The 13394-nt window shown below is 46.6% G+C and overlaps 1 protein-coding gene across 1 annotated transcript in view; it reads right to left on the bottom strand.

Annotated features, from left to right (window-relative positions):
* The window catches only part of ABCA13 (ATP binding cassette subfamily A member 13), a 260151-nt gene that overhangs the window by 102998 nt on the left and 143759 nt on the right, over positions 1-13394 (bottom strand). The window contains 1 exon segment of the mRNA XM_032642592.1: positions 9405-9540. Within this exon segment, the coding sequence (XP_032498483.1) occupies positions 9405-9540 (136 nt within the window).

Here is a 13394-nt window from a genome sequence, read left to right on the forward strand (position 1 = left end):
CCACTTCCCACCCAGCATCACTGACACTGAAGGGGGCCACGTGGAGGGGGTAGGTACAGCTGGTCCTCCAGTACCTGCCCCCAGTGTCAGGGGCGGGCCCTGGGGGATGAACGTAAACCCCACTGAGGAGCCACGAGATAGTGCGAGTCAGTGCCTTCTTTTGCCATGTATGTGCCAGCAAGGACCCCACCCCCCAGATCTGCAGCTTTTTCCAGGAGGGCATCAGCAGAGCCCGCTGGTAGGTTAAACAGACATATCTACCTAGTTCTCAGGCGAGACTTCAACAGAAAGATTGCCTGCTTCAAAACAAAACAGAACCACTTAATGGGATTCAGAATCTCATAATCTGGCGTCCAAAATACCCAGGATTCAACTGAGAAAATTCATGACAAGAACCAGAATAATCACAACTTGAAAGAGAAAAGACAATGAACAGATGCCAACAGTGGGACGAGTCAGGATGTGAAGGTTATCTGACAACGGGGAGCATAAAGATGTTTCAATGAGTAATCGTGAATTCTCTTTAAATGTAAAAAAAAAATTAATGTATCAGTAAAGAAACAGAAGTGATAAAAAAATAATCAAATGGGAGATCTAGAACTGAAAATAAAGTGACAGAAATTAAAAAAGAAATAAAAAACTTGCTAGATGTACTCAACAGTTGGGTTAAATAGAATGATAGAATCAGTGAACTTGAGGATGAACAACAGAATCTACCCATCCTAAAAAACAAAGAAAATAAACCCCGGAAATTCAGGGACCTATGGGAAAATAACAAGAGAGCTGACAGTTTTATTACTGTAGTCTGAGAAGGAGAAGAGAGACAGAGGGATTGAAAAAGTACTTGAAGACATAATGACAGAAAAGTTTCCAAGGTTGCCAAAAGGTGTACATCTACAAATTCAAGAGCTAATGAAACTTAAGTGAATCCCAAATAGAAAAACCCAAATAAACCTATGCCAGGATATGTTATAATTAAATTTCCCAAAACTTAAGACAATAAAAAAAGCCTTAAAACCAGCCAGAGAGAGAGAGATGGGAACACAAACTCAAAATACAGTGGATTTCTCATTTGAAACCATGGTATCCAGAAGGAATTGGTACATTTTCGAAGTGCTGGATGTTTCTTTTCTGACAACCATGAATTATATATTAGTGAAACTATCTGTCAAGAATGAAGGAGAAATAAAAACATTCTCAGTGGAAAGAAAACTAAGAGAATTTGCCATTAGCAAACCTACTGTGAAATAGCAAAAGGAAGTCTTCTAAACCAAAAGGAAATCGATCATAACAGAAGAAGGCTTAGAACTTCCAAAAGGAAAGGAGAACAGCAGAATGTGTTTACAATGGGGGCAGGGACTTCCCTGGTGGTCCAGTGGTTAAGACTCTGCACTTCCATTGCAGGGGCACAGGTTTCATCCCTGGTTGGGGAACTAAGATCCCACATGCCGTGTGGCACAGCCAAAAAAAGAAAAATAAAGAGAACCTAGTTTGTCACCAACCAATGTCTCTAATATGGCAGAAAATAATGAATAAATAGGTAAATAAATAAATAAAATGGGGGTAAATATAACAGACCAGCCTTTATCTCATGAGTTTCTCAAGTCATTCTCAGTGACATAAGCAATAATTAGAACACGGTCCAAGGTGGTGCTCAAGGTATAAGTAAATACCTAAGACTGTTATATCGTAGAAGTGGAGAGGGCTAAGGGCCCTAAGTGCAAGCAAGGTTTCTACACAGTACTCAAAGTGGCAAACGCCAATACCAGTAGATGGTAGTAAGTCACCCACATACATTGTAATACCTAGAACCACCACCAGGAAAGCTAGATCAAGGAATATACTCAAAATACGACAAACAAATCAAGATGGAATCCTAAAAAAAACTGTTCCATAACTCACAGGAAGGCATGAAAAGAAAAAAGAGAGAAAAAACAAAACAATAAAGTGTCAGATTTAAGCTCACTGATATGTAAATCCACTCAATGTAAATGGTTTCAATACACCAATTAAATGGCAGAGACTGGTAGAGTGGATGAAAAAATATGATCCAACTATATGCCGTCTACTCAAAAGTCACTTCAAATATAATGACATAGGCTAGAAATAAAAGGATAGAAAAGATATACTGTGCAAACATTAATTTAAAAAAGTAGGAAAGATTATATTAAAATCAAATAAAGTAGACTTCACAGCAGCTGAAATTACCAGCAATAATGAGGGATGTTACACAATGACAAACGAATAAGTCCACCCAGAAGGCACAACTATGTACCAACCATCAGAGCCTCAACATACATGAAGGAGAAATGGGTACAGCTGAAAGGAGAAACAGACAAATCCACAATTATACCTGGGGACTTCAATAACCCCCATTCAGCAAATGACAGAACTACAAGACAGAAAACCAGCAAGTACACTGATGAACTGAGCCACATAACCAGCCAATAAAACCTAATTGATATATATATAGAACACTCTACCCAACAACAGCAGAACACTCATTTTTTCATCCTCCATGGAAACTTCACCAAGATAAACCGTACCTGGACCACAACACAAACCTCAGCCAAGCTAAAATCATTAAAATACGCAGAGTGTGTTCTCTAGCGCTGATATATCAAACAAAACATCAGTGACAGAAAGGTAACAGGAAAATTTCAAAAACCTAGAATTTTAACAACACACTTCTAAATAATCCCTGAGTAAAAGAAGAGGTCTCAAGGGAAATTTCTGGAAGTCAGAAGCCAATCTTATTTGTATTCCTGCAAAAGTAATCTGTTACAGCTTTGTAAAAGAGATTGTCCTTTATCTTTGAATTCTAGAAAACTCACCAGCCTTTGTTTTTAATCAATAATTGCTATCTCATAATTTCCAGTTCAGGAATTTTGCCTGAATCATGGCAAACCCTTCCACTGGCCCAGAGTTGTGTTGTTTTGTTTTTGATGCACGTTTTCTTCTCTCATTGTTCCTTGTTACTTTAATTATTATTTGTCTGCTTTCTTCCTCTACCTAATCCTAATAGCTTATGACGTCATCTTTTCCCTCTGTGTTCTGAGAAGACTGCACATGGGGCAGGAAGATTTGCCATCAATATGGTGACTCTGCATCCAGTGAAAATCTATGTCACCACCTGCATCTCAGCAGTTCCCTCTGACCCTACCCTGCAACTCAGGCTGGCTTTTCCTTCATCCTTCCTCTTCTGTTTCATGGACTTCACACATCTCCCTGTGTCTACACGGATGTGAGCTCACATCAAGACAGCTCCTGTGCTAACACCTTCTTAGTGTATTCAGCGTGCTCCTCCCACGAGGCGTGGGGCAGGTCCTTGACCCCATGCTGGGTCAACAGCTGGTTTTATTTGTATTTTTTTCCAACTCCTCCTTGATGGGGGCAAGGGCTGGTCCTGACACCTCAGTGCTCACAAGCCTTCCCAGCCCAGGGTACTGGTCACCTCCACTCGAGTGCGACCAGATCCTCTCTCTCAAATATCTCCATCTCCCTGAGGTATAGACTGAAGGCCACTACTGACGGCCAGTTCCTGATACCCAACAGCTCTTCATGCAGAAGCTCTGATAAACAGACCTGAGTTGACCTCCTGTTCTCAGGCATGGGCTCTCCCACTAGGAGTCGGGGGTTTATCCCCGGGGAGTGTGTATCTTATTCCATCAAAAGTAAGGCAGTGAAGTAATTTTGCTAAACAAATTTTTCTCCTGATAGCTCTTAGGAAATGGCCTTGTACTTACTGCTCTATTCCAGGCTTTGAACAGTGAAATTCTGTATGATAAAAATTCTGTGGAGAGCTACCTAAATGCTCTTTACTGTGAAACATTGATTTTTTTCCAAGCAGTCTTTTTTTTTAATTATAAAAGTTATGCATATATGGGAGAAAATTCATAACGTACTGCAAGGCACACAGAAAATTTTAAACATTTCCTGTGAGTCCACTACCCAGAGAAAAAGCCACCATTATTATTTCTGATTGGATGTGTGTGTGTTTGTGTGTGTGTGTGTGTGTGTGTGTGTGTGTGTGTGTGTAGATATATACACACACATACTGTCTCTCTACGCTATTCCACTATATCAAATTCCTGCTTAGAGGCATGTATGTGGTCATAATTCATTTTCTTGATTGTTTCGTTGAATTAAGCCAGACCCAGAACAAATACTACATGACCCCACTTACATAAGAAATCTAAAATAGTTTAACTCCCAGAAGCAGAGAACAGAATGGTGGTTACCAAGGGCTGGGGGAGGGGGCTCGGTGCAGCACAGAGCCGAGAGTTTAAAACACTGTGTTGTGTACTTGAAAATCTGCTAAAAGCATAGATCTTATGTTGGTTTCTTTTCACAAAATAGATAGATAAATAGATAGATAGATAGATAGACTCTAGATGGACAGATGATATAGATGCTAGACAGATAGATGCTAGATAGATAGATATAGACTCTAGATGGATAGATGATATAGATAGATGATAGATAGATAGATAGATGATAGACTCTAGATGGATAGATGATATAGGTAGATAGATGTTAGATAGATAGATGATAGATAGATAGATGATAGATAGATAGATAGATAGATAGATAGATAGATGATAGACAGACAGATGGATGGGGCAGAAGGAAACTTTTGGAGGCAAAGGAAATGTTATGACTCTGATCGTGATGATGGTTTCAGGGTGTATACTTACCCCAGACTCATCAAGGTGTGTATATTAATATTTACAAGTTGTTCTATGTCAATCCTGCCTCAGTAAAGGTGTTTTAATGTAGAAAGTTGAGCAGAAATGCTTAAGGTGAAGAAGGGTAGGAGAGGGACTCTGGACAAGGCAGAGCAGGATCCGGGCCCGTGGGGGCGGCAGGTCGTCGGGGGGACATTCTGGCTGCACCGACGGGGAACACGGCGGGAGTGGGTGCAGTGACAGGTCAGCAGCACGTGAGAAGATGGCCTGTGTCACGGGAGGAAACGTGACCCCTGGTGCCCTGAATATGGGGCAAGGACAATTTCACCACTTTAGAAACGCCTCCTCCCAGCAACGTGTCAGCATCTTTACTGTGTCTTTATTCTTGAATCAATATCAGTGGAATCTTAACAAAAACGCTGCCCAAGGGGAGCACCCAGAATAGGGGGGACTCAGACGTACACACAAGATCGAAGCATGAGGTGAGGTGGCCTGTGACTGGCAAGCGGGACTGAACCTGGGTTTGGGTTTGGGGATTTTCATTATTATTATTAATTATTATTATTTCTTCCTGGAGGGTGTGACAAACAGATCAAGGGAGGCGGGACCTGTGGTGAGCACAGAGGGGATACCTGGAGAGACAGCAAGGGGCCTGTGGGCCAGAGGCTGCACGCGGGGGGAGGGGTGAAGCAGTTTTGGGGGAGGCTGGAGGGGGGCTTCCAGGCCAGACAGGAGTGGAGCGGGGGTACAGGTCTCAGGGAGGAGCCTTTTATTCGGTTACAGCAGATACAGGAAGCCGGGGGTGCGTGAGCTGAGGGCCGTGCTCTGCGGGTGGCCCTGGGCACTGGGGCGTGTGATGCTGTGGGGTTGGGGGCACACGGGACCCCAGGCACCTGCCAAGAGGCTGTGCAGGAGCAGGTGGTGAAGCGACTGAAACGTGCCGATTCGGGGTCCCGAGGGCAGAGAGACTCGCCGACTAGCCGTGCAAGGCACAGGAAGAAGCCATTGAGGTTGCGGTGTGCCCTCAACGGGCCTTTCATTTCCCTTGGGACCCGGAAATATATCATTTCATGACATCACGTGTGACTAACCCGCTGACATGAGAACAAAGCCTCTAAGGTGACATGTACTCTGTGTCCCCCACCCCTGGGTGAACTAAGGCCGCGTCCACGCCTATAACCCATGGGCGTCTTGGCCACCTTCGATGGCGGTGGAACAGGACACCCGGCCCGCACGTGGACTCACGCAGCTGGAAGACTCAACCTGGAGGGTCACTGCACGAGCACGTCTCTTCAGTCAGGGCTGTTCCAGCCTCCTAGCGGATTTAACAATGATTCCAATGCTGGCTAGGCTAGTAACCTGCTTGACGTTGAGTTTTACGCTTAAAATCGGGGGCCCTGACAAGCTGCACAGTCGCTGGGGCTCCGCAGCGTGGCCTGGCTGGGTCAGGGCTCAGAAAGTCCCTCCATCTAAGGCAGGGACGTCCAGGTGTGCTGGGGCCCCAGCACAGGACTGCAGGGACGAGCAGCAGGGCATGTCGTCTGCAAAGCGGTTCCTTCGGCCTTGTTGCCGGGATGCCCACTGAGTCCCATCCCCGGGCTGCTGGGCCCACAGCACAGGCTCCACCCAAGTCCCACGGCCCGTGAGTGCTTGTTTCATCATGAGGGCTAAGCTAGCAGTTCCATGTCCGCCTGTGACAGATGGGCACCAAGGCACATGAGGAGCCCTGCTCATCGGAGCCCTTACTCAATACTCAGGTAGTAAGTCACCACGTGTTCTCCTGAGGGGCTGCGACCTGCACGCTCCCGATTTACTGCACAGACCCTCCTTCTCATGAGGGCTGCGCACACACGCCAAGGGGAATCGGAAGGTTGACATGAATAAAATACTGTTAAAGAAGTTTCCAGTAGCTGAGAATACATGTCTTTTTCAAGTCGACACAACTTTCCAACAACGGAACACGAAGTCCACTCCTACCAGTGGGTGTTTCTCAGCCGAGCTTCACCAGGAACGTCTGGGAAACAGGGCAGACGAGACACAACTGGCAGACACCTGCGGGCCAGTCAACGCTGTTCTCAGGTCCAAGCTCTCCTTATGCTACACACACGCACACACGCTTCCCCGCTGGCCCTTCTTCACTGACCTCCCGCAAAGCTTCCACCTGGCTTCCTAAATCCCTGGAAGAGCCTCTCCCACCTCCTTCCACCCCATCCCGTCTGCATGTCACCAGCCCCGCAGAAGCCAACGTCCCAGGCACCACATCCTCGTTCTCCCTGGAGATTCTGGAACTTGGGAAAATTCTTCTGCTCTTCCTGACCTCTACCTTTCCCTGGACTCCGTGCCGAGACCCTCCCGCCTCAGGGGGGCTGCAGCCCCTCTGCCTCCTTCCCCGCCCCAGCCTCCTGTCTCTGCAGCTTCGACCACGGTAGGATCTGACCAGAGGACCAGCAGAATCTACCACCTGTGTGAAGGTTCAGGCTAAATGGTTTACTCAGGACCCTCTCCTGACCTTGTTTCTCCAGTTCTCTGAATCGCGCCACACACTTATTTTCATCTAACATGAAACCCACCACCTCGGAACCTGTATAAATCCCTTTCTCCGTCTTCTTCTCCTGAATCATTTCTCAGGTCGTCAGCGCTGACCACAAAGTCCTTCATTCTTAAAAGCTCACGTTTACATTTTAACCCTTTAAACTCTTACTCTAAACTTCTTTGTGTCAGGTTCTTTATTTTTCTTCCTTTCCCTATCCCCAAGGCCCCAACCTTTTCTCCCACCTGTTTGAACTTGACAATTTCACTATTTGCCCCGATGCATCCTGGCTTTGCCTGGGCCACCTCTAGACTGTGAGTGGCATCCTTCCGACAGGTCCCATGGTTGCAGCAGGGACCCTCCCTTTACCACGTGGATCCAGATTATTCTTCCTAAGATACTCCTGGGACGGCGTCATCCTCATTCTCAACTGTAGACAAAGCCTATCTGCTGCCTATTAAGTAAAGGCCAGCTTCCTCCCTCTGACAGGCAAGGTCAAGCAGAATGTGGCCTCAGACACCCCCTCAACAATGTCTCTCTACAACGACCCTCACAATGAGGTCAAACCGTACTTCCCCACGGAACCCGAACAGATGCTCGGATTTCTCTCACATCAGCACTAGTACCCACAGTAGCTTCCTGACATTGATCAAACGTTTGCTGATGTGTTAGGTCCAGTGTTAGTGACCCCCCTCCACAAAGCATGTCCTATCCGTGCCCATCAGAAGCGCCCTCTCAGTTCATTGCAGTAGAAAAGCAAAGGCTGTGTCATCAGCTGGGCCTAGAATCAAACCAAGGCCCCCTCACCCAACCTTCTCAGAGCCACAGCCGGTGGGCAATTCCTCTGAGCCTCCGTTTTCTAATCAGTGAAGGAGGCAAATAGCACCTACCTTACAAAACTGCCACAAAGACTAAATGAGACCATAGATATAAAAATATCTAACGTCCCTCAGACATTTCAGACACAACAAACATCACTGCTCTCCCTCATCCATACAACTTTATGCTCTTTGGTACTTTACTTGGGCATACACGTTTTCATATTACTTACTGTCATTCCAAAACAATTACAGTGCCACAAAATAATTAAATGTTTTATTTTAAAAATTGGTGGAGGGACTTCCCTGGTGGCGCAGTGGTTAAGAATCCTCCTGCCAATGCAGGGGACACAGGTTCGAGCCCTGGTCCGGGAAGATCCCACGTGCCACGGAGCAACTAAGCCCGTGCGCCACAGCTACTGAGCCTGCGCTCTAGAGCCCGAGAGCCACAGCTACTGAAGCCCGTGCGCCTAGAGCCCGTGCTCCACAGCAAGAGAAACCACCGCAATTAGAAGCCCACACACCGCAACGAAGAGTAGCCCCCGCTCACCACAACTAGAGAAAGCCCACGCACAGCAATGAAGACCAACGCAGCCAAAAAAAAAAAAGAATGGTGGAGAAGGGAAAACAAATATGGAAGAATAAGACAAGGCTGGGGTAAAGTCATAGCATATCGGGGTAACCGCTTAGCATTTATTTCCATGTGAATTAATGCTTCGACAAATATATCTTGTGAATCAATTATGATGGCTATGGCCTGCTGGTATTTATACATCTGTTTGCTTTCTTTCTTTATTTTTTAAAGAACTGAATGAATTTGATAAATTACAACTTAGCCCACCCAAATGAGACATATAACATCCCCTTAAACCAGTAAATTCACTCTGGGTTCCAGAAATGCACCTGTGTCATTTACACGGGTAAGAAATAAGAAAGCACAGGTAGTGAATCCAAAGTCAACACAGATAACTTATGAGTTGAGGGCTCGGCATAAAGTAAATTATGATAAATTATGATCACCTTCCCAACAATCATGGTGATCTGGGTCATCTATAACAGTTTTCTGTACGATAGTGTCTTTTTAAAGAGAGAAATTCTTCTTGCTTCTGGAAGACGCTAAGTCGCTAGGAGCGAACTCTCTAGTCACCTGAGGTCACAACTTCCAGGAAGGTAAAGACACCGAAAGACACACACACACAAAAGCAGCCCGGGCCTCCCAATCTGTACCCGTTTCTACATGGACTGGCTGCCAGCAGAAAACTCTCACCACGCTTCACGTCCCTATTCAGAATTTCCTCTGTTTCTTTCCCTTAAAAACACTGTCTTTGGAAAGCACTGAATTACAAACTGCATTAAAAATAACTTTACCGTACTGCCTGCAGTCTGCCACAGGGGGTAAGAGCCTTCACAAAATAAGGTTGTTGAGAAGACTTAGGTAGGATGGCAGGGAATGAAAGCCCTTCTGATTGTACCACACCCAACAAAGAAAGAGAACTTAATGGCCCTCATGAAATTAGTTCTGACGTCTATTCATCAGCGGTTCTTGGATGCGAGGAACACATGTAAACTAACTTCACCAGCACCTGAACGCAGGCCTCGGAGTACTGGTCCTGCATGGCTGATAGTGAGCGGTGAATGCCAGCCTGCTAATTCTGTATTTATCTCCAGCATATAATTTACGGCTAAAAATAGATTAATTTTCCACAGAACAAATGTTGAGTGTTGCTCTATAATTATATTCTCACAGCAAAAAGGGAATCTAAGACCATCATTTTTTTTCTTTCTCAGTTGATAAGCTAATGAAATTTGACCTGCAAATTAAAAGCAAGCAAATGATAAGAAAAAAATGATTACTTTCAAATTAATAACTGAACGTGGAACGTTATTTCTCAAAATAAATTGAAGTGAACATTTGCTGAGCGTGGAGAATAAGGCAGCAGGCCTGGCAGGCAGGAGAAAGGTGAAGCAGAAATAGGAGACAGACAATGCTATTAACATTGAAATAAGAAGTAGCATAAAAAATACTAATTGAACCATCAGTATCTATATTTCAAAAGACCAATACTTTAATAAAAACTTTTTAAATGTACTCGGTTTGGAATTCTGGTGAGTGTCTTTAAAATTCTGACCCTAATTCAAGTTCACTTCTCTAGATGATACCACCTTCTGTGACAGACAACCTTCTTTGTGGGACTAGAGCTGCTCCCCAGCAAGTTCATGCTCGAAGGAGGCTGCGTAGGTTCTCACAGTTTGTGCAAGGTCAGGGCCACATCTCAAGTCCCTCGGCTTCCGACCCAATCCCCCCACTCTCGTCACAGGGTGACCAGTCGTTTTCCGCCAGGGTCCTGTGTTCACGGGGACAGCTGGGCTAACACTCATGAAAATGCCAGTCTACACAGGACAGCGACCCCGGTTATTCCTCAGAGAGCCCACATCACCAGGCAAGGCAGGAAGCAGCAGACCCCTTCCCTCTTTCACGGCAGCTGTCACTACACACCCCCTTCTTCAAATATTTTCTTAGGTTCAGGGAAACCTTAGCAGTCATTCTTCCCAACTCCAAGGAAGAAGAAATGCCACTTGAGACCAACTATCCACAGACCCGGGGCATCCAGGTGGATCTGAGACTGGTAACAAAAGCCGCCACAGTTTCGCAGTGTGTGCAATTCCGACACGCGATTCTGAAAAGCAGGGAAAAGTGTGGGTGTCCCTGACGGGGCAGCTCTCCCTGCACTGAGGTCGCCTGCCAGGGTATTCACCCGCTCCTGTGCCCGGCACAGCGACCCTGGGTCCTGCAGGCCTGGGCCGGGCCCCTGGCGCTCCCACCTCAACCCCACACAGCCACAGATGTGCTGACACTGAGGATCTAGCCGTGTTTTTGGAAAGGATACAAGCGCAAGCCTCTGTTAAAGTCAAGGGGCAGGCTGATACAGTCGGAACCCCGGCGTGTGGACGGGAACCCCCAGGACCACGGTCCATGACCTCCCGACCCCCAATCTTGGCTCCTGTAACTGCTTCACTGGAGGGAAATGTATGAAAAAGGCAATGGTAGTCTTTGCCCTGGATCTGGGGTCTTCAGATGTTGTTTTGTTTCATTTTTTTGTTTTAATTTTTGTTTTAAAAGCAGGGAGATTTTTTTTTCCAGCTTAAGAATGACACTGTATAAAAACGTGGAAACTGGAGTGGGGCAGCTGTGTGGGCCTGGGGGACCCGGGATCCTGGGCACCCTGCAGCCCCTCCCCGTGGGCTTGTGGCTTTTGTGTCAGGTCCCGTTTATGCCCCACTTCTTCTACGCCCTTGGCTGAGGGACTCTGATGTCCTCCCTCTGGTCCAGGCTCAGCCCCTACGCCTCTGCTGTCACTGTAGCGCCCAGCCTGGCCGCCAGGACTGGGTCCGCACCGCCATGCCCGCCAAGGCCAGCAGCCAGCAAACCTCTCCGCCCAGGTCCCCAGTCTCCAGGCCCAAGGTCGAGAGGGACGCCTCCGTATAGAGACCAAGTCACAGGTGTGGCCGTGAAACTCTGTGACAGTTGCTGACGGAGGGGTGGTGTTGAGTGACCCTCTCAGGGGACGAAGGGGTTGAACCCGGAGAACCCTGACTTCACCAAATACCAGTGATTAACTCCAGAGGGTGCAGCCTGAACTAATAGGATCCACGATGCAGCCTGTGGACCTCAGTGAGATGATGGAAAGGCCCGGGTGCTTCACGGGGGCGAAGTCAGAGGGCAGGGGCGCTGCCACGCTGGACCGAGAGGGCTCCAGGCCAGCTCTCTACAGGAAGGAGACTGGCAAGGAGTTGCTCCAATGGCCTGTTTCCAAATCTCCACCCGTGGCTGTCAGGGAAGATGGGAGAAGCGCCCAGCAGAGTCAGGGGCACCGAGGATGTGGTCGTGAGGACAATCCCAGGGGGCCGGCGGGGTCTGGCTGGGGACACCTCCCCACCCCCGGGAGCGAGGCCTTTGCTGAGCCCTGCTCTGTGAAGGCCAGATGCCAACGGCCCTGTTGGCCGTGACTGCCCGCCCTACAGCATCTTTCTGGTGATGGGTGACTGGCGCACAGAGTTTCAAGGAACAGCCTGAACTTCATTTTGGTTCTTCTATAAATTGACCTTCGCTTGGGAGAAATTTTATAAATTCTTTAAGCAATAGATGTTTCATAATGACCTTTAAGTTAACATTTAAGGTTAAGCACAGTTCAAAGGAAGAGCTTTTCTTTTTCTTTTTTTCTCTTCCAAGAATGCTTCCCTGAAATACTGGACCATTCTCTGGAAGTAAGTCGTGGGATTTCCCTCCCTGCCGGCCCGTAAGTCAGGACACAGTGAAATCCAGTAACCGAAGGAGGGAGTCAGCCTCCTTTTAGGGACACATCCTGACACCTCAGAACAGGCCTTCCATCTCAGGATCCCGAGTAAGAGTTCCTCAGAAAGGCAACTGAGTAACTGTAGGGAAAAAAATCACTGGATGGATATTTAAATGGCTAAAAGTCTATGTGAGAATAGAACGAATGCCAAACACCAGGAGTTTGGCCTTTTTAACTGAAGTGCATACCTTCTAGAGGGTGTTTAATTAAACCAGTCTAACACTCAAGATGTGAATGAAATAACTCATAAAGGTTCCACGAGAGACCTTCTACAATACAATGAATTTATAAGTATTAAGCCTGTTCCTATGCAAATTGTCCATTTTCTCCTCAGAAAGACCATGAAAATCACTCCATGTCTTATGACTGTACCCCAAAGGCCAAAGTTAAAGGCTGGTGGCTAATTACTGAAAGGTTAATGCAATAATCTGACACAATATCAACCACCAACAGTGCTAGAGGGATTTCAGACAACAGATGCCCTTTGCAGCCAGTGCGGTATCATGACTACTGGGCTTCCTGGAAAGAAGCTCCATCCCCAGAGGGCTGCATACCATTGGCTTGCACGCCCGTGCCTGGCCAAGTCCACATCAAACAACATTAAAAGCTGCAAAAGTCACTAGTCAAACATGTCAATACAGAAGACAAATAAAGAGAGAAAAGAACAGGTGCCAGGGAGACACAGGGATCCTGTGCCCTCATCACAGAAGCAGAGATGCAGGGAGACCCCAGACCCTGAAAGCAAGGACACGACAGCCCACTGTCAAGAGAGGGCTTGGGATTTGGACAGATTAGAAAGTTAAAATGTTCTGAGAGGAAATGAGTAGATTCCTTCTACAACTTGGGTTGATTTTAATAACAGCCACATCCCGTGTTCAAAAGCCAGCAAACGCATTTTAGTTTATTTTTCTATCAAGCTATGAATCTTGATATTTTTGTATTAAGCTATAAATCTCACGCGTGTGGCCTACAAGGTAAGAGGTCTGAACAAATCTCAGCTGAA

Source organism: Phocoena sinus, chromosome 9 (genome assembly GCF_008692025.1).
Source record: "Phocoena sinus isolate mPhoSin1 chromosome 9, mPhoSin1.pri, whole genome shotgun sequence".
NCBI classification, from domain to species: domain Eukaryota; kingdom Metazoa; phylum Chordata; class Mammalia; order Artiodactyla; family Phocoenidae; genus Phocoena; species Phocoena sinus.